The sequence below is a fragment of the Trichogramma pretiosum genome, unplaced genomic scaffold (assembly GCF_000599845.2).
Source record: "Trichogramma pretiosum strain Unisexual culture from Peru unplaced genomic scaffold, Tpre_2.0 scaffold38, whole genome shotgun sequence".
In the NCBI taxonomy this organism is placed as follows: domain Eukaryota; kingdom Metazoa; phylum Arthropoda; class Insecta; order Hymenoptera; family Trichogrammatidae; genus Trichogramma; species Trichogramma pretiosum.
Window position 1 is genome coordinate 330394 of NW_019641677.1, and position 27361 is coordinate 357754.

At 43.8% G+C, this 27361-nt stretch overlaps 4 protein-coding genes across 6 annotated transcripts in view; 1 reads left to right on the forward strand and 3 right to left on the reverse strand.

The window, feature by feature from the left end:
* Window positions 1-500: 500 nt before the first annotated feature.
* LOC106650706 (gamma-aminobutyric acid receptor-associated protein) lies at window positions 501-5232 on the reverse strand. Its single transcript, XM_014368874.2, has 3 exons — window positions 4480-5232; window positions 815-1012; window positions 501-715 (listed from the first exon to the last, which is right to left on the reverse strand). The coding sequence occupies exons 1-3, from the start codon at window positions 4567-4569 to the stop codon at window positions 650-652; spliced, it is 354 nt and encodes a 117-aa protein (XP_014224360.1). The 5' UTR covers window positions 4570-5232; the 3' UTR covers window positions 501-649.
* A 457-nt stretch (window positions 5233-5689) lies between these two features.
* LOC106650699 (60S ribosomal protein L22-like) lies at window positions 5690-7001 on the reverse strand. Its single transcript, XM_014368865.1, has 4 exons — window positions 6896-7001; window positions 6334-6477; window positions 6088-6209; window positions 5690-5936 (listed from the first exon to the last, which is right to left on the reverse strand). Exons 1-4 carry the CDS (start codon window positions 6902-6904, stop codon window positions 5789-5791), a joined length of 423 nt encoding a protein of 140 aa, XP_014224351.1. The 5' UTR covers window positions 6905-7001; the 3' UTR covers window positions 5690-5788.
* Window positions 7002-7497: 496 nt separating this feature from the next.
* On the forward strand, window positions 7498-8628 carry LOC106650700 (NADH dehydrogenase [ubiquinone] 1 alpha subcomplex subunit 6). Its single transcript, XM_014368867.2, has 3 exons — window positions 7498-7763; window positions 8094-8209; window positions 8377-8628. The coding sequence occupies exons 1-3, from the start codon at window positions 7640-7642 to the stop codon at window positions 8503-8505; spliced, it is 369 nt and encodes a 122-aa protein (XP_014224353.1). The 5' UTR covers window positions 7498-7639; the 3' UTR covers window positions 8506-8628.
* An 82-nt stretch (window positions 8629-8710) lies between these two features.
* Window positions 8711-27361, reverse strand: part of LOC106650698 (receptor-type guanylate cyclase Gyc76C-like) — a 99439-nt gene continuing 80788 nt past the window's right edge. For 2 of the 3 annotated variants that reach the window (XM_014368864.1, XM_014368863.1), the window contains 11 exons: window positions 16367-16673; window positions 16141-16287; window positions 15849-16048; window positions 14864-15775; window positions 14510-14783; window positions 14267-14419; window positions 13844-14183; window positions 13525-13648; window positions 13320-13418; window positions 12255-13240; window positions 8711-11723 (listed from right to left, as the gene is read on the reverse strand). In XM_014368864.1, the coding sequence (XP_014224350.1) occupies window positions 10781-11723; window positions 12255-13240; window positions 13320-13418; window positions 13525-13648; window positions 13844-14183; window positions 14267-14419; window positions 14510-14783; window positions 14864-15775; window positions 15849-16048; window positions 16141-16287; window positions 16367-16673 (4485 nt within the window). In that variant the 3' untranslated portion in view covers window positions 8711-10780. Of the gene's footprint in view, window positions 11724-11884; window positions 12121-12254; window positions 13241-13319; window positions 13419-13524; window positions 13649-13843; window positions 14184-14266; window positions 14420-14509; window positions 14784-14863; window positions 15776-15848; window positions 16049-16140; window positions 16288-16366; window positions 16674-27361 lie in introns of all 3 variants that reach the window. The other variant, XR_001339336.2, reaches the window with a different exon arrangement.

The following is a 27361-nucleotide window of genomic DNA, read 5'->3' on the forward strand; positions in this document are numbered from 1 at the left end:
ATGTAACGCGAGCTTTTGGCTGTTTTGTTTTTTTTTCGTTTTTTTTCAACATACTATCGTTTTTGAACATTTTTTTGTAAGTTAAATAATTGAAACATATATTAGCAATACATTTACCCGACTTACATTTTTTTTTTGTTTCATTTGCACGCACACGCAAAAAATTGTCTTTTCTCTTTCTTACAAGTTATTAAATAGCGAAAAAAAATCCTGGTAATGCGAAAAAAATAATGAAAGATTTAAAGGGCTTACAACACTCCAGTACAAAGAAAAATTGTATAAAGATATAATCTACGGCGCTTAAATCTCATCTGGAACAGAAGAAAAAGCGACGAACTAATAATACAATTGTAGAAGTTATTTTTGCAACATCCAGCCGACGTAATAAAATTTTTGCTCTCTACATTTTGTCGTTTCGATGAATTTCACATTTTTTTATACGAAAGCGACTATATGAAGACTACACATACGTAGATAATAGATCTTTGACAGTTTATTCATTTTTTTTTTTTTACTTTTCTGTTGTAACAATTGTTTTTATCAATCGTTGAATCTTATCGCAAAAAACATCATCATTTTCGTGGAATATAAGTGTAGAGGATTTGTTATACATTTAAAATGAATTTTTTCTTTCTTCTTTCACTTTGATTTAACGTCCGTAAACATTCTCGTCGCTGTATGCAATGTACAAGAAGAAGTCCTCTTCGTGGTGTTCCTGCAGCGTGAAAAAAACATAAAATGGATTAGAGCTCGATTCAATCGACTTGCGTATAAAATTGAATAAAAAGAAGGAAATGAAAGAAAATCATCGCACCTGATAGAGCGAGCCCATCGTCGCGCTGGTGGGCGGAATGATGTTGTTGACGAAGAAGAAGAGCGCGTCCTCGGGGCGCAGGTGGATGCGCTTGCGAATGAGAAAGTAGAACTGACCGACGGTCAGGTCGGACGGTACCAAGTACTTTTGTTTGTCCAGGTCGCTGATTTTGGCCTTCGGTGCCTTCTCGACGATAACCTAGAAGCAGCGAATAACAAAAAAAAAGAGTCAAAAACGATGCAATTATTAATGCCGCATTGTTACACGATCTTATCAACGATATACAAAAGCACTCGTTAATGAGTCATTGATACGGCTCGCGCTCGTGCTTATACAAGATAGTTTATTGCTATTCATAAATCAGTGCCTCGCCGCGTGCTTGATGCATCGCGTGCGTTTATCATCATCTCTCTCGCGCACAGCAGCAGCAGCAGCAGAGAGACGTATTGATTTTTTGTTTTCCCGTTATCCGAATGTTATTGAACTTGCTGCGAACATTGTAAGTAGCGCGTGTGTGTATACATGGTACGATTGTCGAGAACACACACATTAGGTCATAGCTTGCTAACTGCTAATTTTTTTGTTGTTGTCAAAGATGCACCTGCCTATGCGAGCGTGCAAAAATCGAAAATCACTCGTACACACACACACGGCGCATCTTGCATTATGCAAACCTCGTAAACTTGAATGATAATCAAGTTCACGTTGTACAGTGCCGCGTGCGTCGTTCTGATTATAAGCCTCATGAATGCACGTCGATGCGCACTTTCAATACGAGAGAGAGAAAGACAGATAAAAGAGATAGTAAAACGTGCCTCACGCGCGGAATCGTACTTCATATACATATAAATATAGTTTGCAGCTGCGGTATGGCACAGCTCGATACATTATTATTATTATTATTAATTATTAAATGACACCGTTTCTCTCGCTGCCGTTGGGATTTATTGTTCGCGAAAGGAGTCGCCTCTCGCTTTAAACGAGTCATCATGCTCTACGCTTAAAGATTGAACGTCGACGAATGTGCAGCAGCGCACTGCCGTCGCCGTCGTTTTATTTTTCTGCCACTTCGCTTCTTCTTCTTCTTACTCGGCGATCGAATTATAATTCTCGATTCGGTTCGCGCGCACTTGCAAAACAGCGTCTACAAATGCTGCAATACTACTACTACCAGGCAATCATAGGCGCGAGTCGTGTTGTTTCCTCGAGCGCTGATAATTAAAAATTCGTTAGCGTCGATGATCGTCGTCGTCCAAATGCAGATGCGATATCGACTGTGCGGAATTAAAGTCGCGCGACGTCTTATATATACATTGGATACGCATATAACGTGACTCGTCGAAAAGAAAAAAAAAACAAAACGTTTCCCGACCGAGCGAAATTCTCTCTATATACCTGATAGCTATTTTCGTTGTTTCTTTTTTGCTTTCAACGTGTACCGCGAAATCGCGTGTAACGCGCGCGTAACGTTTATTGTGCCTCGTGCCACACACCTATACATACATACACATACACAGAAAAGCTACTTTGCATACAGTCGATTTTCCGCGACTGGCGAAATATATATAAGAAAGAGAGATAGAAAAAGAAAACAAGCGCTGCAGTGCGCGGGTAATATCGCGTCGCGACGCAGCAGTGACTAAACTTTTATTTTCGTATAATAACAACAGCTGAGTGTAGGTGCACGTCTATATATATTTGCACACACACACGCACAATTGTGCGCGCCGCAGCAGATGTCTGAAAACTAGTTACCGCTAGTAACGTTTCACCTATAATCGTACGTTATAAGCAACAACATCGCGGAGTCTTCTAATTATTATTCATTGTATAATCGCGAAAATGGATATAAAGTCACATGCATCGACGACTGCTTGCTCACGTCGCCATTTTCTCTCTCTTGTTTTTATGCGCTTGTATTAAAAAACGTCATTCTCATTTCTCTCGTGTGTTTGGTGCAGAGAGCCTTAATAATAACAACAACAACACGTGCCGCTGCTGCTGCTGCTCTTGTAGCTTAGCACAGCATCAGCAGCCAGATCAATTCTCTCTATCTATCTCTCTCTCTCTTTCTCTCTTCGCACAGCTGATGACGCCAAAACATCGGAGTAGCAGCAGCAGCGACTATATGCATGATCGTTAAATGTCGCGGAATGCACTATGTACACCTGCGAAATTCTTGGCCGTTTCAAGTTCGTCGCGCGAGAAATCACATTTCATCTTTTTTTTTTTTTGACTTCGTTTTTTATTTATAAAACACGTACGCGTGCGAGAAAAACCGTGAGATAGTGTGATGAAATATAAGTGCGTGCGCGTATGTACATCGCCTTCGGATATCTTCGCACGCGGGGGCTAGGCGTCACGAAACTCGAAATAAGCACGCTTTAAAATATTATATATTCATGGCCCCGAAAGACACAAAGCGTCGTCCGTAGTCCCCGCGCCCGACAACGCAACTTTTCTCCTTTTTGGGTTTTTCTCATTTCTTTGCCCCCCGTGCCTCTTTCTCTTTTTGCGTGGCTAAACTTTAGCCCAGCTGTATGTCCCCCGCACGAGTAATAAGATATATACACAGAGATGTATCGGAGCAGCGCAGACCATGATGATTATAAAATTCGTCATCGATAAGTCTCTGTGTGTATATGTGTGCGCAATGAGTGTATGTACACATTCGAGGGCTGCTACTGCTCGGCTGCTGCTGCTGTGTTTTATTAGACGGTCGGAGCTTGTTATTATTGTGTGCGTGCGTGGCACGGACCACTCGCTACACTGGGTTTGTTGTATATACACACGGGCGAGAAATCAATATTATAAATGAATGTTGGCCTCTCGCTCGCGTGGACTCTCTTCCGCGACTCCTATATATACACAAACACACACACAACATATTGCTGTCGTGTATATGTTTACAACGACGTCAAGAGCTGCTGCTGCTGCTGATGATGTAGGTGTATACGGAGAAATAAAAAGACGACCAAAGAGCGATCGCTAAATGCGTAACCGTGGTTATCGCGTTCCGTTGTTGCTTTCGCTCTGCTGCCACTGCTATTGCTGCCCCGATATGTATATAGTATACCTCTCGCAGCCTTACACACAATCATACGCTCGCAGCAACACATATACGGTACACACACACACACATACACGTACGGACGAGAGGCGAGCTTCAACAACTACGCAGTTATAAGCGAGCGAGCGACGTCAAGCGCGAGAGCGAGAGAGGCGACCTTGCCCGAACGTACATCAACGTCGTCGTCGTCGTCGTCGTCTTCGTTTTACCTATCTCTCTCTCTTTCTCTCTCTCTCTCTATTTCGCGCACATCCACAACCTCCGCTGTGGAACCTTGTTATTATTATTTTGCCTTTTTTACTTCAATTCGCAATTTAATGCGTGTCACGCAAATCGGAGCTACGATTTCGTCACGACACTCGTACACACAACACATCGACGCTTGGTATTAACGTCGAACCGATGGTGAAAGCAGAGCTTAGGATTATTTTATGTATGTACGCGAATTGCGTTTCGCGACGCACACACACGCACACAAGGAAGCGATGGGTTTTTTTCGTTCCGACTTTCTCGAAGTTGTTTTTGTTTGGATCCGCGTTTTAGAAAATTCTGACGTTAGTTTTTCTAGCGATGACAGGATATATAGGATACTTACGGGCACTCGGTCGGGATACTTTCTGCGTATCTTCTCGCCCTCGGCTTTCCTCTTCTCGAAGGGATGCTCCTCTTTGTATTGGAACTTCATGATTGCAACTACTGTTTACTATTTGTTCGTTCTTTCGAAGAGAAAAGATAGACGTGCGTCACGAACGCTGCACACACGGGAGGATCAGCTCTCACACAATGCAACAACAACACGCGCACACACTCTCAAAAACAACAACACCCGCAGAGAGCAGAGCAGAGCAAGCTTTTGTTCTTGGACTCCTGCCTGTGCGTATACGATGATAATAATAATAAAACGCGTGTGTCTGTGCTCCGCTGTGGTGCACGACCGACTGCTTTTTTCGTTCTTCGCGAATTCTCTCACTCGATATATGCGTGCGTTTGTGTATGTGTAATAACGTCGAAAGACGATAGCAGACTGCTGCAGACAACCAGAAACTAACAACACTCGCACTATAGAGCACACTCGACGACTGCTGAACCGACTGCGCCTCTCTCTCTCTCTCTGTCTTTATTTTTCTCGCTCGCTTTGTTTGGGGTATATAGATGTGTGTATGTATATAGCCCTCTGCTCTGCGACGAATGACTGACTATACGATTATGATGATGATTTTAACTTTTGCCCGCTTATGACACACGCGCAGCACATCGATGTGTCTATTATAATGTTTCGAACTCGAGTTGTCGCTTTATAGCTGTAATTCCCGAGCTTGGATATAGCTTGGCCTCCGTCTATGTGTTGGTGTGCTGTGCTCCGTTTTGCTGTTTCACGAACAGCAGCAGCAGCAGTAGTAGCGGAGGGGAGGAAGGAGGGGGAGTAATCATGGATCTCTCGCGTATATTTCGTGATACTGTATCGTACGGATACTGCCAACTTTACGATAATAAATTGCACGATACTGTTCAGCAGTGCCAATTGTCGCTTTGCAATTTGAACTTTTTTACATCAAATTTTAATAATTTCATAGGCAATCGTGTATTTATTCAATATGTTCAATATGTAAATTCATTCAAGTTTATTGAAAGGACTGATGTTTCTTTTAAATGTTGATAATGAGATGTTTTTCTTGATCGTATTCAAACAATAGTGCTTTTGACACAATCAAATGGATGTTAAAAGTTATTATAATAAAATGTATTACAGTATTTTTAGAATATCAATTAATTGACAGGATAAAATAAGTTGCATGATAAATTAATTTTTTTTTCATGAGCAACATCCAAATATTGGATTTTGACCGTTTATTTTTAATGAAAAATATTTACAGATGTTGTTGCAAATAATAAGAAAAAGATACTTATTCGGCATCTTCTTCCTCATCTTCTTCCTGACTGTTAATCTGGAAGTATCTGAGCTCGTAAGTCTCTTTGTCTTTGGACACAACTCTGAGCCAGTCACGGAGCTTGTTCTTCTTCAAGTATTTCTTCGTCAAGTACTTCAAGTATCTATAAAAACAAATTTTGCGTGGTGAGTGCAAATATCGTTCTAGTTTATTTCTACAATCTCATTTCTGAAGCTTAGCTGCTTATTTCATAGAGAAATATTCAATACGATTATTTCAGCAGCTTCACCGTTCACTTTTTATGAGAAACTTACCTCTTCGAGAAATCAATGTCACTGTTGATGGACAGCTTCATGCGTTGTCTTTCAATAGAAACGTTGTTGCCAAAGTTGTTGGTCTTGCCATAGACCTTCATCCTCTCTTGGAGGTATTTTTCCTATTAAGAAATACAAAAACAATTAGTTCCCAGACAACAGTGTAGAATAATTAATCATAACTGTCAGTGCATCATGTTCTTTTTGAACATTTTTCACTGATTTCATAAAGTATTAGATACTTACAAAATTGGCAACATCCATGATGTTGTCTTCGACTGGGTGAGTGCAGTCGATGGTGAACTTCAAGGCTACCTTCTTCTTTTGGGCCTTGCCACGAAGGTGTTGTTTCTTGGCTCCCGCCTTGGGGACGACGGTTTTCTTGGCGGTCTGTAATTAATAAATCTTCATTAGTAAAGGTCATAGCAACATTTTATGAATTTCAAGTATAACTTCAAATAGGTTAGGTTTTTTTTGAAACCGCATGGTGCACAGTCAACGTGTTGAATGTATACACGTTGCACAATTAATTAGATAGTAACAATAGCGAAGAATATTCAATAATTATGTGCAGAATACGATTTTTAACGAATTTGTCGAACAACCACGTGTACGAGTCGTACACAGGCGGCAAAACGCTCATAAATGTATCCATTATATTTTGCAACATCACTCGGTCGCAGGCGTAAATGAACATTATTTAACAATTTAAGGCACTCACTAGATGCGCATAATTATCGATTTTGTATAATAAATAAATTTGTTAACACTTAAGTGTTATAAACTTTGGTAAAAAAAAAAATCTTACCGCGACCATCTTGACGGCTTATACTTCGATGTAGAAAGAACGTGGAGAACGTGAAACGCAACAGTCGTTCGAGTCTACGGCTACAGCGCTGCGAAGTGGACATGCGCCACACTACAGATGGAGTTCATGCGGTGCCACCATAATTTGAAGTTTTTTCTGTAGCGATATAATTTATACTTGCAATATTTACAAATGAAGACCACTTTAACTGTAATGAAAAAGAAAATAAAGTGCAACACAAATTAACATTTTTTTTGTAGTATTTAAGTGATGGATAATTTGTTCTGAACAAGTGGAAGCTTAAAGTAGAAAAATGCACGTTGCATAGTCTCGCAGTTGTCTAATTTATTTTTTTTTTATGGTGTTAGAAGGAATAGATAAAAAACGGTCAATTATTTATAAATTTACATAAACAATTTGTTGACAAAATAGAATACAAAAACAAATAACTGACAGAATGAATGCGTGTCATTCTGTATCAAGGTGTGAAATGAGAATTATGAAACAATCGTTGTAAATCCCAAAGTATGTAAAAAATCCTCCGTGAAATTCTATCGTCTCTTTTCGAGATGAAGGAAAATTTTGCCTTCTGCTGTCAAGTATGTTATGAATCGTATCTATACGAAAAAGTAAATACGATGCGACGATAATCATAATTTTGCTTTGATATATATATGTGTGTATACACATCTGACATCAGCTGAAGAATCTCTGATCGAGCGCAGTAGCTTGCGCGACCTGAAAATGTCCAACCCAGCGCGAATTGTCACTCGTCAAGTGAAGCCTCTGCTATCACTAAACGAAAATGAGGCGAGGAGACGAGTTTTCGGCCTGTACAAGGCGTGGATCCGACAAGTGCCATTCATACGTGAGTACCCTTTTTCCTACCCTGAACGATCGCGAAAATCTTGCCACCTAACCTACAATACTAATCAAACTTTATGTAACTACTGTGTTTATTTTTTTTTCTTTTGTCTTGTATCCTTATATTATTCATTTACTGCATGCAAGAAACTTGATTGAAAGAGAATACATTCTTTAGATTCTAACTTCAGATTACATCAACTAGTAAACTAGTAAACTAAACTGAAAGCAACAGTGATTAAAACTAATGTCAAATGTTAACTGAGTTGGCGTATAGTGCAACACAGTGAGATTATTCTTATTTATGATCCTTATTTCTATTTATTTTTTGCAGTCCAAGATTATGATATTCCAAAAAATGCTAACGATTTGAAAATGAAAATACGAGAAGAATTCAACAAACATCGAACTGTCAAAGACATCAGAGTAATTGACATGCTTGTCATCAAGGTAAGCCTATGCAACGAATGTTATCTTTATTCACTTTCTTGATGTGTAGTGTTTCCAGTATTTAAAGTCAGTAAATCAATCAATCAATATGCTTATGACTCAGAAGTTAAAATTTTCTATTTAAAATTTTTAGAATCTGTTATTTATTTAATAAAATTGTCTTCCAGGGTCAAATGGAGTTGAAAGAAACAGTCGAAAAATGGAAAAATAAGGGAGCTCTTATGTTTTACTTCAAAGATACCGTTGAACCAAAGCCCACTGACTTTATGTCAAAATTCATGAATGGAACAGACTAATAATGAATAACAATAATTTAATTTAAAAAATTTAGTTTATTACATTACTAGCATTGTTAAAGATTGTTGTTTTATTTGAGGTATGTAAAATATTAGTACATGTGTATAAATATAAACTCCCGAAGATTTTTGAATAAAAATATTACAAATATTCAAGATTAGTGAATAATTTATTCTTAAAGGCACATTGAATAACAACACATTGTTTCAAAATGTATAAGTTTAATTGACTGTTACATGAAAGGCAATAGCGTTTTTTACTACAATAATATATATGATAATTTTATGTAATATATTACTATTCTTTTATATACAATTGACATAAAGATACAATCTAAGCACCTTAGGTACAATCTGTTTCACTTTTCACAGCCATGTGGATTATTTGCTTTCATCAGTAATTATAAATATGCACAGTTGCGCCTATGCATGTCTATTTTTTAGATAATATATTTGTGAATACATTTTGCTTTTGTGTACTTTTGTTTAGGTAAACGATTTTACATATACATAAAACAATTACAGAATAGACATATATATATTATATATTTACTTATTGTTTCCAATGCTTTTCAATTTGTTCGTACTAATAACAGAATTAATAAGTCGTTTCATTTTATACACGTGCACATACTTTGGTTAGAATCAATATTTGTTCCTATCGAAGATTTAAAAAAATTTATTATCCCCTTCAAACTTCAATGGGAATACAACAAAAAATTATGTATTTATAAAATGTACATCTTTTGTATCATACAAGTGCCTATACTAATTATATTACAAAACTCGCGCTTAGTTATTTTCATTTACATTAATATTGTAAAATAATAATATATGCATCATTTCAATGCAAATATTTTAATTGCAATTAATAAAATAGTGAAAATATACGTGGTAACTCTCTCATACAAAAGTAAGGAAGGGAACGGAGATTGGCACATATACTCTAAAACATGGCAACGATAATTCATCATACTTTCGATGACTAAAAAATAAAGTCCTGTTTTTAATAGAAACTGCAACAAAATTTACCTCTTACATCATCAACATTCACAATTTTATTATATTTAAAATCGCTATGATAACATTTTGATTTATCGCATCATAGTAGTGCAAAGTTTGTCGCGTATTTTGCATGCATACTTATTATTCACATACAGTTCCTATGAACAATGAGTATGACAAATCGTTAAAACTATACCCTGATTAGACATAAAAATTCGAAATAGCCAAAAAAAAATAAACATATTCAATTTCTCTTACTGCGCTCTCATACGTCGTTCATCGAGTACAAGAAATGACTAGTTGATCATTGTCGGACTGAGTAAAAATATATATTTTCGTCGTTCAAAAATGATTCGGATCATTAAACTAAAAAAACTTACTATCGTTTGTATACTGATTTTTGTTTCAGTAAGTCAAACCTCATCTCGTCAACTATTCACATATTATTACGCAGGCACAGCTATACATCTATTTTTTTTTCAACCGAATGAAAAAAACATTTATAGTTTAACTACAGTAGAAAAATAAACATATTGTTAAATACATGAATATCGCAACAATATGTCATTTTTACATAAAAATGTTTTCATTTAATTCAGCCGATAATTTATACTATTTAATACGTCGCCGCAAGAGTCGTCGACAATAATAGTACAATAACAGTACAAAATATCCTTCGATCCGACATTCTTAATTTTATAAGTAAAAAAACCCTAGGGGCCAATTTTTTTACTGTATAAAAACTATAGACGGTGGAACGAAGGGCTCTTTTCACTCCCGCAAAACTCCATCGACAAGTAAAGAGCTTTTTATACGATACGTATAACACTTACTTATCGTCATAATTATTTATAAACAGACCAATTCGAGTTATGCTGTATACTTGTTTATGTGTTTTTCTTGTATTTTTTGTTTCGATTTCTATTAACTTTAATTTACATGTGTAGTCGAGCTGCTATTACAAAATAAACGTATATAAAACATATAGAAAAACAGTCGTTTTCTCGTTCGAAGTGTTATTTTTTTCATTTCAAACAACAACAAATAGTATTAAATATTCCATACGGACTAACGATCGCGCGATAAATCTAGGCTATATCGCATTATAAAATATTACATATATTACACTTTGTAAGGTGATTCCGTTAAAATTTGTTAACTCTCCTAGTACACGTAAAGTTTATATCAGCCTATCACAGGTTTCTCGTCATTAATTTCCTCTTCTTTTTCGTCATTGATACACGCACTTGATTCATATGCACAGACCATGTCAGACCATGCTCTCGCTCTCGGAGTGATGAGAAACGTCGCTGTAGCCGGGAATGACTCGGCTCAGCGCGGAGCGGCCCGTGCTGCCGCGCAGCCCGTTGCCGTTGATCAGATTCGACAGCTTCAACCAGGCGAAGCGCGAATTGCTCTTGTTGCTCTGCGGCTCCTTCCTCTGGTCTTCCTGGTGCATGCCGGTGACGAGCTTGTTGCCGACGACTCGGCAGCAGTTGTCGTTGTTGTCGCCGCCGCCGTCGCCGCAGCAGGACTCGATCTCGTTGACGACGTGCTGCGAGCCACCGCCCACCTCGTCCAGGGACTTCCACTTCTTGACTAGACTGCAATTGTTGTCGCTGAGCAGCAGCAGCGCGTCGGCCTCGACGTCCTCGGCGTTGTTGGGCGTAGTCGTCGTCGTCGTCGCCTGTACGACCTGGCGACCTTGTCGACGGCGACCACCAGCACCAGCACCAGCACCGCCGGAGTCGTTGCTCGCTGCGACTCGATTATTGTTGAGGCTGGACTTGGAGTTGCGGGGCGACGACGAGGCCGACGACGAGGTCGTCGCGTTCGCCGGACAGCAGCGCTGGCAGTTCTCGAGCGAGTGCACCAGGCAGCGCCTGCTGCTGCTCGTCAGCTTCCAGCTGACGTTGCGCGAGGCCTGCTCCGACTGGTTACCTTGGCCGCCAGCCGTGGCTTGGTGGCTGGCCGGCTTGGGCGGCACCGCGGGCTGCATGAGCTCCGGCGGGAAGGAGACGAGCGAGCGCGACTGCTGCTGCTGCCTGTACTTGTGGTAGTGGTCCAGCGACGAGGGTATGGTGGACGAGGCCACCAGCGCCGTCGTCAGCATGGCGCTCTTGCGAAAGTCCGGCGCCTGGTGGTGCGAGGCGGGGTTGCGCTTGCGGACCAGCGCGTGGCCGTTGGCCGGCGTGCCCAGGATCGTCAAGAGTCTGCGAAACGACGCAATTTTATATTAGCGATAAGTATAGTACGGAACACACGACCGGCAAGAGCAAACTCGAGACTAGCGATGAAGCCTTGCCTATCTCGCGCGCGGCTTTTATATCTATCTCGCGAAAGCTCGCACCCGTTCACGTGCCAACGAACTCACCAGCAATGCGTAAACAAAAAGAAGAAGCGACTCTCTTATTACTATATTAGCCTAGTCAAAATTGATTTGTGGTCAAACGCGTCTTCTGGGAAAATACGCATTGCGAAATTTATTTATAAGTTTCGCGCGAACGATGCGGCCATCTCCGTCGATATATAGCTATTTTCGCTTAGCTGGCATTTGACCTCTTGTTTCGCGCGTTCCGTCGAGGTCATCGTCGCTCTTCGAGCTCGATGCTGAGTATACAAAAAAAAAAATTATGGAAAAAAAATTAAAAAAAAAAAATATTTTAAATGGTAATAACTCTGTATGTCGCGCGCAGCGAAAAAGATGAGTGAAGAAAGAGTCTCGGAGAAATGAAAAAACCAACCCGTTGCCGTTGACGCCGTCCTGCATCCTGAACCTGTTCAAGGCCGCCGCCGCCGCGGCGTCCGCCGAGTTCTCGAGGCCGTTGAGCAGCGGCAGCTGACGATTGTGGTCCTGCTGCTGCTGCTGCTGCTGCTGCAGAGACTCGTACGACTCGGCGGGGTACACGATCTCCAAGGATCCTCCGAAACTCCGGGGCGGCGGATCCGGTGGCGTCGTCGCCTCTGCCTCCTGTCGCGGTAACAGCGCGTCGTTCTCCGTCGGCTCGTTTTGCTGCTGCTGCAGGGGCAGGTTCGGCTGATTGCTAATGTCGGCGACGGAGCGCAGAGTGAGCTGGGACACGCTAGGAGTGATCGTAGCGGGTGGTAAGTAGAGCGGCGTCGGCTCGTGCTTGCGATTGTTGGCGGCGTTGGTGTTCGGCCGCTCGCCGAGCATGAGCGCCAACTCTTGCGCCGCCGATTCCCGACGACTCCCGGCCATCGAGCCGGCGCCCATTATGCTGGCTATCGAGCCGTTGATCACCATGGCCTGCTGTCGGCTGCGCGCGCTGTCGAAGATCGGCCCGATGCCCGAGTAGTCGTCGTCGTAGAAGCGCGGCTGTATCGCCTCCTCGGTCTTGCCGACGAGCCAGTAGGTCAGCACTCGGCCCTTGCCCTTCATCTCGACCAGGCCGCGCTCCTCCGTCACGTAGCCGCCGATGAGATCGAGCTTCTCCTTGCAGCGATCGCTTATGTGGATCTTGAGCGGCTCGCCGTTCGACTCCATGCGCGAGGCCGTGTTGACCGTGTCGCCGAACAGACAGTATCTGGGCATGATCAGGCCCACCACGCCCGCCACCACCGGGCCCGAATGAATTCCGATGCGCAGCCTGAGCGGCTCGTTCGGCCTGTGGGGTATCGTGTGCTTCTTCGCCGCCTCCAGCAGGTCCATCGCCATCGACGCGATCTCACCCGCGTGATTGTTGCCGTTCTTGATCGGCAGGCCCGATACCTAACAAAAATATACGTATCATATATTTTTTTTATTTTTTATTTTTTTGAAAAATTCTACAATATAGACGAATACTCACGACCATGTACGCGTCGCCGATCGTTTCCACCTTGTACACGTCGTACTTCTTGGTGATGGTGTCGAAGACCGAGTACAGGGAGTCGAGGAAAGTAACGACCTGTGCGTAATACAACGGTACAACGATGAGACATAGTCCGACGATCGAGAGACTTTTCTCGAGGCCATATATAAAAATAATGGCCATATATAAAAATAAAATTTACCTGGAAGGGGGTGCTGGACGCGGACATCTCGGTGAAGCCGACGATGTCGCTAAAGTAGATGGTTACGCTCTCGAAGGCCTCGGGCTCCACGTCCTCGCCCCTCTTCAATACCGAGGCCACGGGTCTGCGGAGAGAGAAAATATTAAAGTCGAATTACTATACAATGCGGATACGTTTCAATTACGCGAAACAATGTACGAAACTCGATTTCGCTTATTAGCCAATGGTAATTGCAAGTTTATATACAATTTGCGGTCTGACCGCTAATAATAATCTCTCTCACTCACTCGAAAAGCAAACAAACAAATCAACGACTCACTTGGGCAGCATCCTGTGCAGCAGATCCTCGGTCTTCTCCTTCTCCTTCTCGAGCAATCGGGTGCGATCCGTCACGAGTTCCTCGAGATTGTTGGCGTACTGCTCCATGAGATCGAGCAGCCTGTCCATCAGGGTCTGGCGCATCTTGCCGTTCTTCTTGTTCATGCGCTGGCGCACGTTCTTGAAGTCGGGCCTGAGCTCGGGCGACTCGTTCCAGCAGTCCATGATCATGGGCTTGATCCACTCGGTGCACTCGTAGTCCTTGGCGTCGATCAGATCGATCTGGGGACGATACGGCGGCTTGTTGTTGAGCGCGTCGTACGTCACGTGAAAGATAATGTCTGCGCGAAAGCACACGAGAAAGAATATAAGTATCCGTGTATATGACGTGCATCGCAGCTGAATCCGTGCGGATGTCACTCACCTTTGGGCGTTTGACCCTCCTTTTCGCCGGTGGTGTAGGGCGCCTTGCGGCTCATCAATTCGTACAGCACGATAGCGAAGGAGTACATGTCGCCCTCCTTGGTGCCGCCCAGCACGGGATACCTCAGCAATTCCGGCGCTCGCCAATACAAATCTATAAAAGTTTTAGAAATTTTTTTTTATTACAATCTCGTCTTTATAATAGTTTACGAATCGTTATCTCGTTTTTGTCTCCGCGACTCACTTCGGAACTGCTCGTGCTCGCCGGTCTCGACGACGTGGTCCTGGGAGCTGGTCTCGTCGATCACCATGATGGCCTCGGAGCGAAAGGCGTGCAGACCGAAGTCGGACACCTGCAGGACCCAGCGCGACGTCACCAGGCAATTGGACGACTTGAGATTGCCGTGGCACACGAAGATGTTGGACGCGTGCAGATACGACATGCCCTTGATGAGATCGTGCATCAGCGACGTGATGAACATCTCGTCCAGCTTGATGTCGTCGTTCTCGATGATGTCCTGTGACGAGGAAAAAAAAAGTTGATTATTCGTGGCACAGAGCTATATATATAGCTACATATTTATGGATGTATACTCACGTAAAGGCTGCCCTTGGCGCAGTACTCGGTGAGCAGCACCGCGGTATGCGGATCGAGGTAGGCCCCGACGAACGAGTTGATGTTCTTGTGGCTCATCTCGCGCAGCGCCCGCATCTCCTTCATGGTGTCGCGGGTCAGATCGATCTTCCTGTCGAATCTCCACTTGCGTATCCTCACCACCAAGCCCTTGTACGTGCCCACCGAGGTGAACAGCTGCTCGCCCAGCCTCGACTCGAACGACCAGCTGCTGTTGATGCTCTGATGGCTGCCGCCGCCGCCGGGGCCGCCGGCCTTGAGCTTCTTCTGGGCGTCGCTGCTCGCCTTGAGCTGGAGCTTGTTGGTGTCGTGGCAGCGCACGTCGTCGAGCTCGATGCGCCACATGAGGCCCGCGAGCTCCTGCTCGTAGCGCCAGTGATAGCTCGCCACGATCATCACGCCTATGGTCAGCAGAATGGCGAAGAACATGGCGATGGTGACGATTGTCGTCGTGTAGAGCGAATTGCTCTGGGGGCAGTGCTCGTTGAAGAAGCCGCAGCCCGGCTCCGCTTCGGGCTTGTTCTTGCCCGGCCAGTCGATGGCCTCGGCGGGACGATAAGCCAGCACCTGGCCCTGCTGGAACTGGCCCACGGGCTTCATCTGGTAGTCGCACGAAAAGTTCAGGATCTGCAGGGGCTCGCGCTTGAGGGCTAACACCGAGAAGTTGCCCTCGGAGTCGCCGTTCTTGTCGACCTTGATCATGGCCCCGCTGATGCTCTTGTACACGTGGCTCCTGATGATGGTGTCGATGATCCACGTGCCGTTCTTCACGATCTTCTCCGTCTCGACGTCCGGATTCTCGCGCAGCAGCCGGTCGAGCGCCCAGGCGTACAGCTTCACCGAGTCGTACAGGTACGCCGCGTAGATGGACACGTGCTGAGGATTGAAAGAGACATATTGTGTTATGATGTAATTGAGCCAAGCTTCATCTCTGATTGCGCGTAGGTACCTTTTCGAATTTGGTCTGAAAGAGCGAGGGCAGGGGAAAGTTGAAGGGCTCCTGGGCAGTGTAGTGGCGGACCTTCTCCGTGAACTCCATGTAGTTGTGGGTGGGCGGCGTCGCCGCGACCACCATGAGCGAGCGGGCTCGCACCAAAAAGTCCTTGTCCTTCGGGTCCATGCAGTCCGGCAGATTGTAGTGTTCAGGTTCTGCGTTCGCACGAATGGCAAATCAACATTAACTTCCATTTCCGTCGATTATATATCGATTATTATAATGTGATAAATGCATGTGTACTCACTCCATAAGTACTTCATGGCTTCTTTGGGCGTGTACGTGAGCATGTCGACGTAGATGACCATGTACTGGCCGTCGTCGAGCAGCCGCTGATTCTGCATCGCGTTCATGAACTCGATCAGCGAGATCGGCGTGCCGAGAAATATGTAAACTGCGCGCAACAAAAACAAGTCGATCATTATAATGCTTTTAATTTAGCTACGCAGGTATGTATCGTTCAAAAAACTCACTACGCGTCATGTTCTTGGTCTCCTGTATGGTGCCGAACCAGCCGGCGCCCTGGCAGCAGGCCATGCGCTCCTCGCAGCAGATGTGCCGGTCGACCATCTGCACGTAGTGGTTCACCGTGAGATTGTTGTAGTGCGCCTGGGACTGGAGCGACTTGGCCACGGTGTTCCACGGCTTCTCGAAGATGATGCTGAACTTGTTCCAGTTGTAGTGGATGAGCAGGGCTATGACGGACTTGGTGACCTGAGTGTCGGGCGGCTCGGTGCGCGCGAACGTCCGGATGGACGTGGCTTTGTCGTCCGAGCATTTCTGCGAACGATAAAAACAAGGAATGAGTACGAGGAGCTTACTTCGCATGTGAACTTTGAATTTTAATTTAATTATAATGTATAAAAATTGACTGAGTATCAGACGCTATGTATACAGGCAATTTTGGAATTTTACTTTTTATTAAATGTAAAGAAAAATTTGTTTCGGATAAAAGGCAGGTGCTGTAGGATTGCCTATAGCAATACGTATACACATCCATATTATATAAATACAAAACGACGCTGGACGCGGCACTAGTTTTGCGTATTGCGCTCCGAACGTTGCATATTAGAGATTACGCGCTCGTGTACATACGCCTATCTGCGAGTTAAATATAAACGTTGGCGTTTATATATACTCACATGCGCGTACACGTACACACGTACAAAACTGCATCTCTCAATTTGCTCGAATATATATGCCTATATAAGTGCGCGCGACCATGTATACACACGTGCTGCGGCGCAGCAACAGCATCCAAACAACTGCATGCACACATGCGCGAGCAAAGCTCGAGCGCGAGGGAGGAGGAATTCCTCGAAATTACGTATAATAAATTGGGTATTATTTGCTCGTAGCACGAGTCGTAATATGGACACCGTATCATACGGAGGAGGCTGTTTCTACTATACTGCTCTTGTTAACATAATTTTGCTGGACAATATTTGAGTGTCTATTGTACACCATGTGTGCCGGCGTTTAATTTTTAATTCAATTAAACTATAAACTTGGATTTCAATTTTTTTGTGCGGGATTTCTTCCAAGTTTCACTTGTAACTGCTGTTTTCCAACGGCTGCTCGTAAGTTCACAAAAAAGCGGATAAATTGTAGAATATTTCAGCCAACGAGATATAACTCCTGATCGAGGGTTTCTCGAAAACTAGGAAAAAGCCATCTAGCGGCCGGTCGACGTACTAATTTTCCTACGTATCGTTCAAATTTAAACGACACCTCAAAGAGACAATTCATAACGGTATTGTTTATCCCTCCCTGCACGATCCCTCTGTATTCACTTACTTCTCGACAACGTTAGAAAATTCGAATAAGTACTCATTAGCGCGTTCGTTAATGTACGTAGTTGAAGCACTGCACATTAGTACATCGGACTTTCGCGCATTTAACGCGCAGCGTTGGAGTGCGGCAAAAAAGCAGCAACTCTTGGTCTCTCTCTCTCTCTCTTTCACGATGCGGTAATCGTTGCACATGTATACGCTGCATCGTGCGGGCGCGGCTATTTTTAGAATCTGCATATATAACGCGCGGCGGCGGCTTCGTCGCACACGGACTTGTTTTGCGCCGCAACAGCAGCTCTTACATAGAAGTATATAAGTCAAATAGAGAAGCTTGAAGCAAAAAGGGAAAAATCGTCAATCGCGCGTATGGCGGAGAAAGAGACAGGCACAAACTTATATATGTGACAATTAATATAAAGCGCGAACGCGCGTTGGTTCGTATCGTTGCCAATTAATATAATGAAATTTTCTCGCCGCGTATATTATGCGTAATTTCAAGATCGAGTCCGTCCAAAAATTTTGGCGCGCGGGACGATTGATTTAGAGCACTTTGAGAATTAGCATCCATACCACGCGGTACATGTGTGCAGTAGTTAGATGCTGCTGCTGCTGCTACGCGAGGGTTAATATCTCTTTCTCTCTCTCTCTTTGGAGTATGTGCGCAGCTTTTGCTTCGTTCTGCTTGCGATCGGCTGTACACATTTATAGGTATACATATAAGTACTGCGCCGAGAAACCATAAAAGCAGCTTCATCCGAAAAACCGGTTATACGCGCGAGCGCTTAATACGAATTTCGTTGCCGCTGCCGCCGCTTTTTTTTTTGTTATTCTCTATATTATATACGCGTTTAGTTGTTTATTTGGCTATTAGAATGCGGGTATATTTTTAGCTTCTGTTAAATGCCCGTATATGCTAGTGTTGTCGTGCACTCGTACACATGTGCACACATGTATCGAGGCACACGTGGAATTTTTGGACCAACGATCACGTGCACACAATTCGACTGCACGGCATAACACGATCGAGCTGCTGTTGCTATCTTGCTCGGATATTTTTCGAGATGATTATTATATTATTTTTATAAGTTGGTACGTGATGCACAATTCATGGAAAAAATTTAATAGGGGATTAAAATTTCGCCGATTAAACAGGAGTCAGCTGATGTACGATGATAATTAGAGAACGGTTCGTCGATTTAAAGCTCTTTACTGCACGCGACGCTCGAGAAACATCCGACGATAGATCGGAGATGACGAAAATGTATCTATGTATCACGCGAAGCTTTCGCAAAGGTCAAAATCTCGAGCCCGAGTCATACAGCAACACGCTGATATTTAGGAGCTGCAGCACAGTGCAAGCCGCGCGCGCGCAACAACAGAACGAGAGAGAGAGAGAGAGAATAGCGCTGCCCCCGAGAGCTAACCGGTCTGCCGCGGGCATCGTGGCGCGCGTTCGGGGGTCGTTGCTTTTTTTATTTTCATCGTGTTTTTTTTGTATTCGCTTTTTACACACACACACGCATACAGAGAGGCAGAGAGCGAAAGAGGTGCGGGCGCGTTCAAGATAATACTCTCTTGCCTTCTCCGCGTATAAAAGTACAGTATGTATAGGCATATTTACTGCGCGCTGGGACCGCCGCCGCCGCCGCGTCGAGCGACACGGTCTTTTTTTCATATACATACGTGCACACTACACACACGCATGCACTCGGCTCGTTGTGTGCGATATGTGTGCAGTGCAGACATGCGCTCGCGGCGCGGCTCTCTGCTGCTCCTCAAGGTGGTCTCGGCCGTTCTAAAAATAGCCGCGGACGGTGGCCGAGAATAACGACCGAACACACGCGTATATAGATAGACACGTATGAAAGTGCGGGCGAACGCCGATCATGTGTGTGTGTGTGTGGACTTTGCATTAGTCAATGCGGTCTTTCATGTAGTGTATGGTTGTTATAATTGCTCTCTCGACTTTGACGATCTTGACTTCTGCGCGAGCGATGATCGCGGGTATACGCGTCGTCTTTTCTTCTTCATTCTTTCTTCTCTTTTCTTGACTATTAATGTTAACAAGTTTCATTATTTTATCAATCTATGCCTCTTTACTTATACAATTACTTTGACTTTGTCACTTGCAGATTTACAAGTATAGGTACTCGCCATCTAGTGGCGAAGATTGGAGGTAACATGATTGTATTTAATATGGTATACATTTTTTGGTATTGGACCATAATTAATGTTTAGCATTTTTAGCACGGCTAAACTAACGGACGAAAAAGAAGCAACCAGCCTCTCGACCAAACATAGGTGCCGAGGGTAATCTGTGCGATAATAAAAAATATAATAAAAAAAATAGACGTGTCAATTGTTGTTTGTGTTCAGTGCAGCGCGACAGAGTAAATCCGATTATATTATATTATTATACGTATACACTCGCTGCGCTATACAAATTGGCGCAGATTAGTGCACAAAATCGCGCACAGGCCTTATCGCGGCGAGTATATAACCAAATAAGTCAAGGGAGTAAGAGAGAGAGAGAGAGAGAGAGAAAAAAAGAGCTCCGCGCGCTGTGATAATCACCGGTGTGTATGCTTTTCTGCTCGCGCGAGCGCGACTGTCATTGAAAAACATTGATTTTTGCAATTGATAAGGCGCGGAGCTCTCCGCGCGTGAGTACATTTTTAGCTCGATTACATCATAACGCCCGAGCGAAAGAAAAAGAAAAGAATTGCACTCTGTATATTATGGAACTCTAATACACATGTGCACGAGCTCTTTCTTTTCTCTCTCTCTCTCTCTCTCTCAACTTTTTATTATTCGCGGGTATTATGAGCATATACGCGATCGCGATTACGGACGATAAAATAGCTCGACGATCGAGGAAAAAAAAAAAATAAATCACAGCCTGCGCGCGCTTATCGAGGAGAGCCGCGATGGATTATACCTCGATCGTTATTGTTATTAATTAAAACGCGATTATTTGTATAAGCGCGCGCTCGGGCGACTCTCTCGCGTGAGGACGAACGCGATCTCTTTACCGATCGTAAATCAAAGTGTCTCTCGCGGGGCAATAAAAAAAAAAGAAACGACAATGTTTGCCATTGTCTTTCATCGACAGCACGCGCTTATCGGAGCTCGACTTTTCGTCCGGCTGATGTTGTTCGTCTTAATGCAGTTTTTTATTACATGAAAATATAGTTTTCATTATGGGACCTAATCGTCGCTCTTAGTTACATTGCGAACCGACAATTAAAATCTCCCGGAGTCCGACTTAGTCGATGAGTGTGCTTGCTAATATGCATTTCCACACAATGGCATTGTTTTATCGTATGGTTGGCGGTTTCATTTTCCGCATTTGTCGCGTATAGCTTATAATACACGTCGAGCATGGCAGCTTTTTCGCTTCGACATATTGCCTAGTGTACATTACACGCGTATATTACATTTCGTCAAAGCCAGTCGGAGCTAATATCGCAAATAATATCAATCGCGAATCGATCAGCTGGAATAATAATATAGGCACAACACACAATAACAATATATATGATTTTCACAAATTAGCCTCCCGTGTTATATACGTCGCTGATCATATATTAATGGCTTTGTGCGCGGCTACTACGTACGAAAGATAGATTGATGATTTTGCATGGCTCGCGCGCATGTATATACACAGCTCGCTCGAATTCTCGCGAAGAGTCGAGCCATGGCGCGCATTACGTAATGATCGATAGCCGCCTCACGATGCAGACAGGGCGGGAGATGCGCTCGGCCGTGTCTACACATGCATCCACGTCTGTCAAGTCGGCCTCTCATAAATGTATACGTATACATAGAGCTGCGCCGAGTGTACGACACATCCACGAGATGTATCGAGATGTATGCCAATCCGCCGATACTCGAATCGGAGCAACGGAGCGATGGGCTGGACTGTGCGCGCGATCGGGCCCGTGAGTGGATATTATGTTGTATAGGAAAGAGCATGCGGGAAGCATTATCGCAGTCGAATCGAGCCCATCTCTCTTTAGGCGTTGTATTATGTGCGTGAACTGACGCTCGCCTAATTCATCGACGTTCCTGTCGATATACAATTCAGTTAAAGGATTCATATGAGCCTGAACGTCTGTGATGTACTATTTTCTACTTCTGGAGATTGCGTAGAGCGCTCTGACTTTGGAACTACAAAACAACACATATTTAAATTTTTTTCAGAACCTTGCTTTATACAATTTTGTTTACTTTTCCACTTGCAGATTTACAGTTAAATTGGTACTCGCCATCTGGCGGCAAAGGTTCAAAGTGGTATCATCGCATTCAAAGAGATTGTAACTTACTGGTTTAACTTTTTTGAAACATTTATAATTGATCGTTTTCAGATCATTCAAAATGCGCTTAATATTTGCAAAATAATTGCAACAGAAAACAAATCAATTGATGATAACGTATTTCAAAACGATTCGAATATAGTCAATTATTTGATCATTAATTTAGAATTAATACCTACGCATTTCTATCGCAATTTCTCTCGACTCAAAAAAAAAAAAAAACTGCTCAGACATTACATTTTCGTAAGTATGCGATCATGTAACGTACGTGTAATAAAGCCGCGGAGAGAATCGCAAATCGAGTCTAATGCATATGTGCTAATGGTCGAGACGCGTCTCATTGTCGTCGTCGTCGGCGGTGACACATGCCGCTGATTTGATAATGCACACGCACAAACGCGCGCGTCTAAGTAGACGACGCTTTATACTAAATTTAGCTGTACGTTCGTGTGTGCCACACAGGACACTTTATGTACATCGCATTGGATAATAAAAAGCGCGAGAAAATCGTCGTTGTTCCGCGCGGTACTCGCTGCGGTCTATCTCAATTATTATACAGCGAACCCTATAGGCGGCCGCGACGCGAAATACGAGCGCAACAACTCGCAGCAGATAAATTTATATAAAATCCGCACGCGTGCTTGTGTATTATACCAATGCGTTGATTGCGTTACGCTACACGCGTATACGTATAGTTATAAATTAACCGCGAGGTCTATTTATAGCTCGGATGTGATATATATCCAGCTTACAAGAGAGAGAGAGAAAGAGTTAAAAGTATGCGCGCAGTGGTGAGCTTGCATACTCATTTTTTCTTCGTCGTCGTCGTTGTGGTCGATTCGATTTTTAAGCGATAACAAAGCGCGACGACGGCCGATTTTTTATTTCTCTTTCCTTTTTCTCTCTCTCTCTTTGCCTCGTCGTTGATCATGAATTCTCGCGTGGAGGAAAAATGTCGCAATGCTGGATCTATGTACCTAATAAGTGGCAGCTTTCGATCGCGTGTCGCGCTCCGATCGCCTTCATTGTTAGCCGAGCGAGAGAGAAAAGGAAAAAAAACCATTCCAATTAATCATTGCATGAATCATTCGTTTCACCCCCTCCCTCTCTTATCGTCGTAGTCGTAATTTCATTGTTTCAAAGTATAGCGATCGGCATGTAATTGCGAGTACGTATAAATACAAAACGAGAAGCCACGCGAAACAGAAAACTACTACCATATACGAGAGAGTTGAGATACGAGTTTGAAGCCGCTCACTTTGTACAATATGACTTGCCGCTCGCTCGCTCGGTGGAAAATTTTCTGAAAATTAAAGATGCGTCGAGAGAGAGAGAGAGAGAGAGAGGAACAATTTGCTCTCGCGAAAGAGAGAGAGAGAGAGAGAGAGACGTTCATGTAAATATAGCTCGGCGCGCAATACGAGCTCGCGATGCATTTATAAATGCCGAGCGTATATGCATACACATCTCGTAGATTGCATCTAAAAGTATGAGCTGCTGCTGTTGCACTTGCAGCATATCGGGCGGCGTTCGCATAAACGAAACGTACCAGCGTTTGCGTGTAATAATTCTTTTCGCCCCGCGGAAATTTAATATAATAACGAGGTTAGATTATAAAAAAAAGTCGCGCAAAGTGCAGCGTACTTGTACTTTATAATAATATGCATCGCCTGGTGTTTAAAGGCGAAAGCCGCACGCCGAATATATGTGCGTGTGTGTGTGTATGTGTGTATAGCGATCACCAAGGATATGAACGTTAAACCGATTACGCATTGAAATTTAAGCGGATCAAGATTATACCCGGCCGAGATAAAAAAGGCATTGATCTCTCGCGGCGCGGACGCGTGGGAAATTCAAGACAGTCAAGGCTTTTTGTACACACATATATATATATAGCTGCTGCAGCATACCCGCGTAAATCGGTGCGCGCGTTCGCGATTATGTGTGCGTGTGTTGCAGTGCACGTTTGTAACGAGCGATCGAGTTTACACACCGTAAAAACGGACGATGAAAGGGGAGAAATAAATAAATCATCGATCTCACCCTTCGAAGCTTCGGGACGACTTTAAGACAATACAATTTTCTTCGGGAAACTGCGCGGCTCTTTCCATACCGCGTATAAGTGTGCACCCCCGTTGTTACACGCGTCTCCCATCGCGAGTTTCAAGCGGCTCTATAGCCGCGTTCGCGGCTCATATAATAATATAATCCTGCCGCGTGATCGCAAACACGTTGAGAGAGACTGTGTGTGCGTATAAATAGCCCACATAGACATTTCATAAATCATCGGAGAAACGAGCTTGGTGCGTTGCGTTGCTGTTATTATTATATTATTAAGCATATTATAAATGCAGCCGCGAAACGATCGGCCTATAAATATATAACACCGCGCCGCGTGTACTCGAGGATATAACGACATAACGACGGCGAAGAATAATAATAATTATGCACGATAAAAAGAAGCCGAGCAGTCCCTTAATAATCGTGTACTCGCCTAATACCTTTTTCTTGCTCGACGAGCTTGCGCGGAGAAGGAAAAATTTTCCCCAAGTCGGTGTGAGAGAATCCCGCAGTCTGCGTGTTAAGGCGCAAAATCAAGCGCGTGTTTTATTTTCTCGGACAGCCGCTGCTTCGGAGCTCTTGATGATTTTGGCAAGGCACTGGGCAGCTTTTTAGGTGATGTTGCGCGCGGCCGCGATGCCTCCGCGCGCAGTGCAAGCGGGCGTGACTTTGATAAGCTCGGCGTGCGTTGGTACGAGGTGTCGAAGCTTTTCCTCTCTCCCTCTTTCTCTCTGCCTCTGTGGTTTTAGGCCCGATTCGCTCGAAAAGAGACGAGCAGCTTGTAAACTTTTGCATTTGTATATTAAACGCTGCACCGCACACGCGCGCGAAGTAAACCATCGCGGCCTGGATCTTTACCCTCTTTCGATCATCGCGGTATACCACGGGAGAGACGGTAAATAATTTCGATCGAATTGGCTCGACGCGGCTCGATCGATGAAATTGGTTAAAAGTGATTTTGTGATATATCGTCGTGGCACCGAGATGTGTCACATCGATTCGATCGCGTTACCATCGCTCCTCGTTCGATCGAATTTACGAATCAGTAGCGACTTTCGGTATAGTTTGAAGCACGCGTGAATAAAACTTGAATTAAAAGCACCGGTAGAAATGCTCAATATTTTGAGGTTACTGCTTGTACAATGAAGAAAATTTCATTGAAGGGGACATTGAAGAGCTACTGTTCAAATATTCTGACTTGTCAGACAAAAATATATACAAATATTTTGACTTTGTCTCTTGCAGATTTAAAAATAAAGCCACTCGCCATCTAGCGGTGAATACTTAAAGTGATGTTATTATTTTGAAAAATGGTCTAAACTACCATAATGTATAATGTCGAAAACTCCATTGTTAATGTTTTTTTTATGTCTGTACTTATGAAAATTAGGTAGTTATTATAACCCGCGATGGCTAGCTCGATGCGTCCATTAAAAGGAAACAAAAGGGACTGATGCTGCTACGCTGCAGAAAACAAGCACACAGCAGTATATACCGTGTACGAGGCTCGGAAACGATCGACGAATTAATTATATGCGCGCAGTCGGACGAAACGTTATCGACGCTCTCGCATTTATATATAATAAATTATATAAGAGGAGAAAAGCAGCAACACGCGCTAGATGCGTGATGATCATCATCGCGTGGCATGTGTATATGCACAGTGAAATATGGAGCGGCTCTGACTTTGACCCACACACACATGAGCTGCGAATGAGTAAGCGTAATTTTGATATTTATTATAAATCGATGCTCTATTATCACAAGCAAATATATGTAGGCTCACTCGGACTCACGCGTGGATTTTACTTTGCGAAAGCTGCGTGCCATGCATACTTTTAACGTACATCGCGCAATCGAAGCTGCTCTATACGAGTGCCCGGCTCGTATAAGTTTCGGTACAATGTGGTGTAATTTTCCGCGAACCTTGCTTTACAGTCGTGGTTGCGAAGCTCTTGTCTTCGTCGATCGAGAGGATAGAGTACGAAAACGAGGATGCTCGAAATTTCCGAAAAGCTCCGAGGCCGATATAACACTCGCTCAATTCGTCTAGTACGAGTGCCTTGAAAAGGAATATCGAATAACCCACGAGACTTTGATAATCGATTAATCGAGCGCTGAATTTCGAAACGACGTCTCGAATATAATCGACGGTGCATCAAGGCCCTGCCTTTTAGACACAAGGCATCGCAAGCACTATATACGAGCAGGAGTAAATAATCCTCTTCGCGCGGGATAAAAATCATACACGTATTTTGTACTTTTGCGGCCGCATAAAAAGATGCGATCGTTCCCTATACATACTATATAACGACGACGACGACACGCCGTCTCGTCCGGCGCATTCCGTCTCTCTCTCTCTCTCTCGCGTGCGTGCGTGCGTGGATGCCCTGCGGCGCGATCATCTCGAGCCCGCGCAATATCGCGTACATGTATACACAGAACCCGATAAACGTGCTCTCGTGTGTAGGCCCCCGTGCGCGATGATCCGGTCGCGGCGAAGGACGACGCTTTTCTTCGCGTCCATTGGACTCTTGGTCTCGCGCACGCAGCAGCAGCTCAGCAAGAAAATGCCCTTCGTTCTTGCTCCGCGCACTGCACTGCTTTACAGATCTCGTCGTCCTTTCGCTTTTGTGCCGCGCGCGTCAAGCAGCAGCAGCAGGTATAGGATATAACGTATAAACGCGAGTGCGTTGTATATGTATATATGTACGCGCGGCTGTCCTTCAAGCGCAAACAGAGAATCACTTCTTCTTTTATTTATTTTTATGCGTCTTTTTTCGTGTCCTCCTTCGTTTTTTTTTCCTTTTTTGCTTCGTCTTTTCTGGAACGAGTTGTGTGTGTGTGTATACGCGCGGGCCACCCCTGCGTCGCACATATCGAGACGAGACGACGATAACGAAAGAATTTCCGATTATAATAATGCGCGGCTCGACGAGCGATTGCATTTTTCCCGCGGCGATCGCATCGGACGATCGCTAATTTCGGTCAATTTTTATTTTTATTTTTAGCACATTGCCTCCTACGACGCGTAGTTGTACAACGAGCAATTTCTTCCGAGAGATTTGATCTAAAAATAGTCGAGTTTTCTGCTAAAATATCGCTAATATACATATTATACTCGTTCGTTTACGTAGCCGTCGTAATTCCGTAAAGTTAATTAACGAGGCCACATCTCGAAATGAAAAAATGAGACGAAAAAAAAAAATTCCCGATCGCAAAGAAACAAAAGAGAGTAAAAAGGGAATGAACGTATATTAGCTCGAGACTCGTCTCGAGATCGTGGCGACGTACCGTC

Coding starts and splice junctions, on each gene's coding strand:
- LOC106650706 (XM_014368874.2), bottom strand. CDS start 4,569: ATGAAGTTCCAATACAAAGAGGAGCATCCCTTCGAGAAGAGGAAAGCC. Junction 1,013..4,479: donor AGTATCCCGACCGAGTGCCC/GTAAGTATCCTA, acceptor CGCTGCTTCTAG/GTTATCGTCGAGAAGGCACC. Junction 716..814: donor CGATGGGCTCGCTCTATCAG/GTGCGATGATTT, acceptor TTCACGCTGCAG/GAACACCACGAAGAGGACTT.
- LOC106650699 (XM_014368865.1), bottom strand. Junction 6,210..6,333: donor TCATGGATGTTGCCAATTTT/GTAAGTATCTAA, acceptor ATTTCTTAATAG/GAAAAATACCTCCAAGAGAG. Junction 5,937..6,087: donor GACATTGATTTCTCGAAGAG/GTAAGTTTCTCA, acceptor TTGTTTTTATAG/ATACTTGAAGTACTTGACGA.
- LOC106650700 (XM_014368867.2), top strand. CDS start 7,640: ATGTCCAACCCAGCGCGAATTGTCACTCGTCAAGTGAAGCCTCTGCTA. Junction 7,764..8,093: donor CCGACAAGTGCCATTCATAC/GTGAGTACCCTT, acceptor TATTTTTTGCAG/TCCAAGATTATGATATTCCA. Junction 8,210..8,376: donor TTGACATGCTTGTCATCAAG/GTAAGCCTATGC, acceptor ATTGTCTTCCAG/GGTCAAATGGAGTTGAAAGA.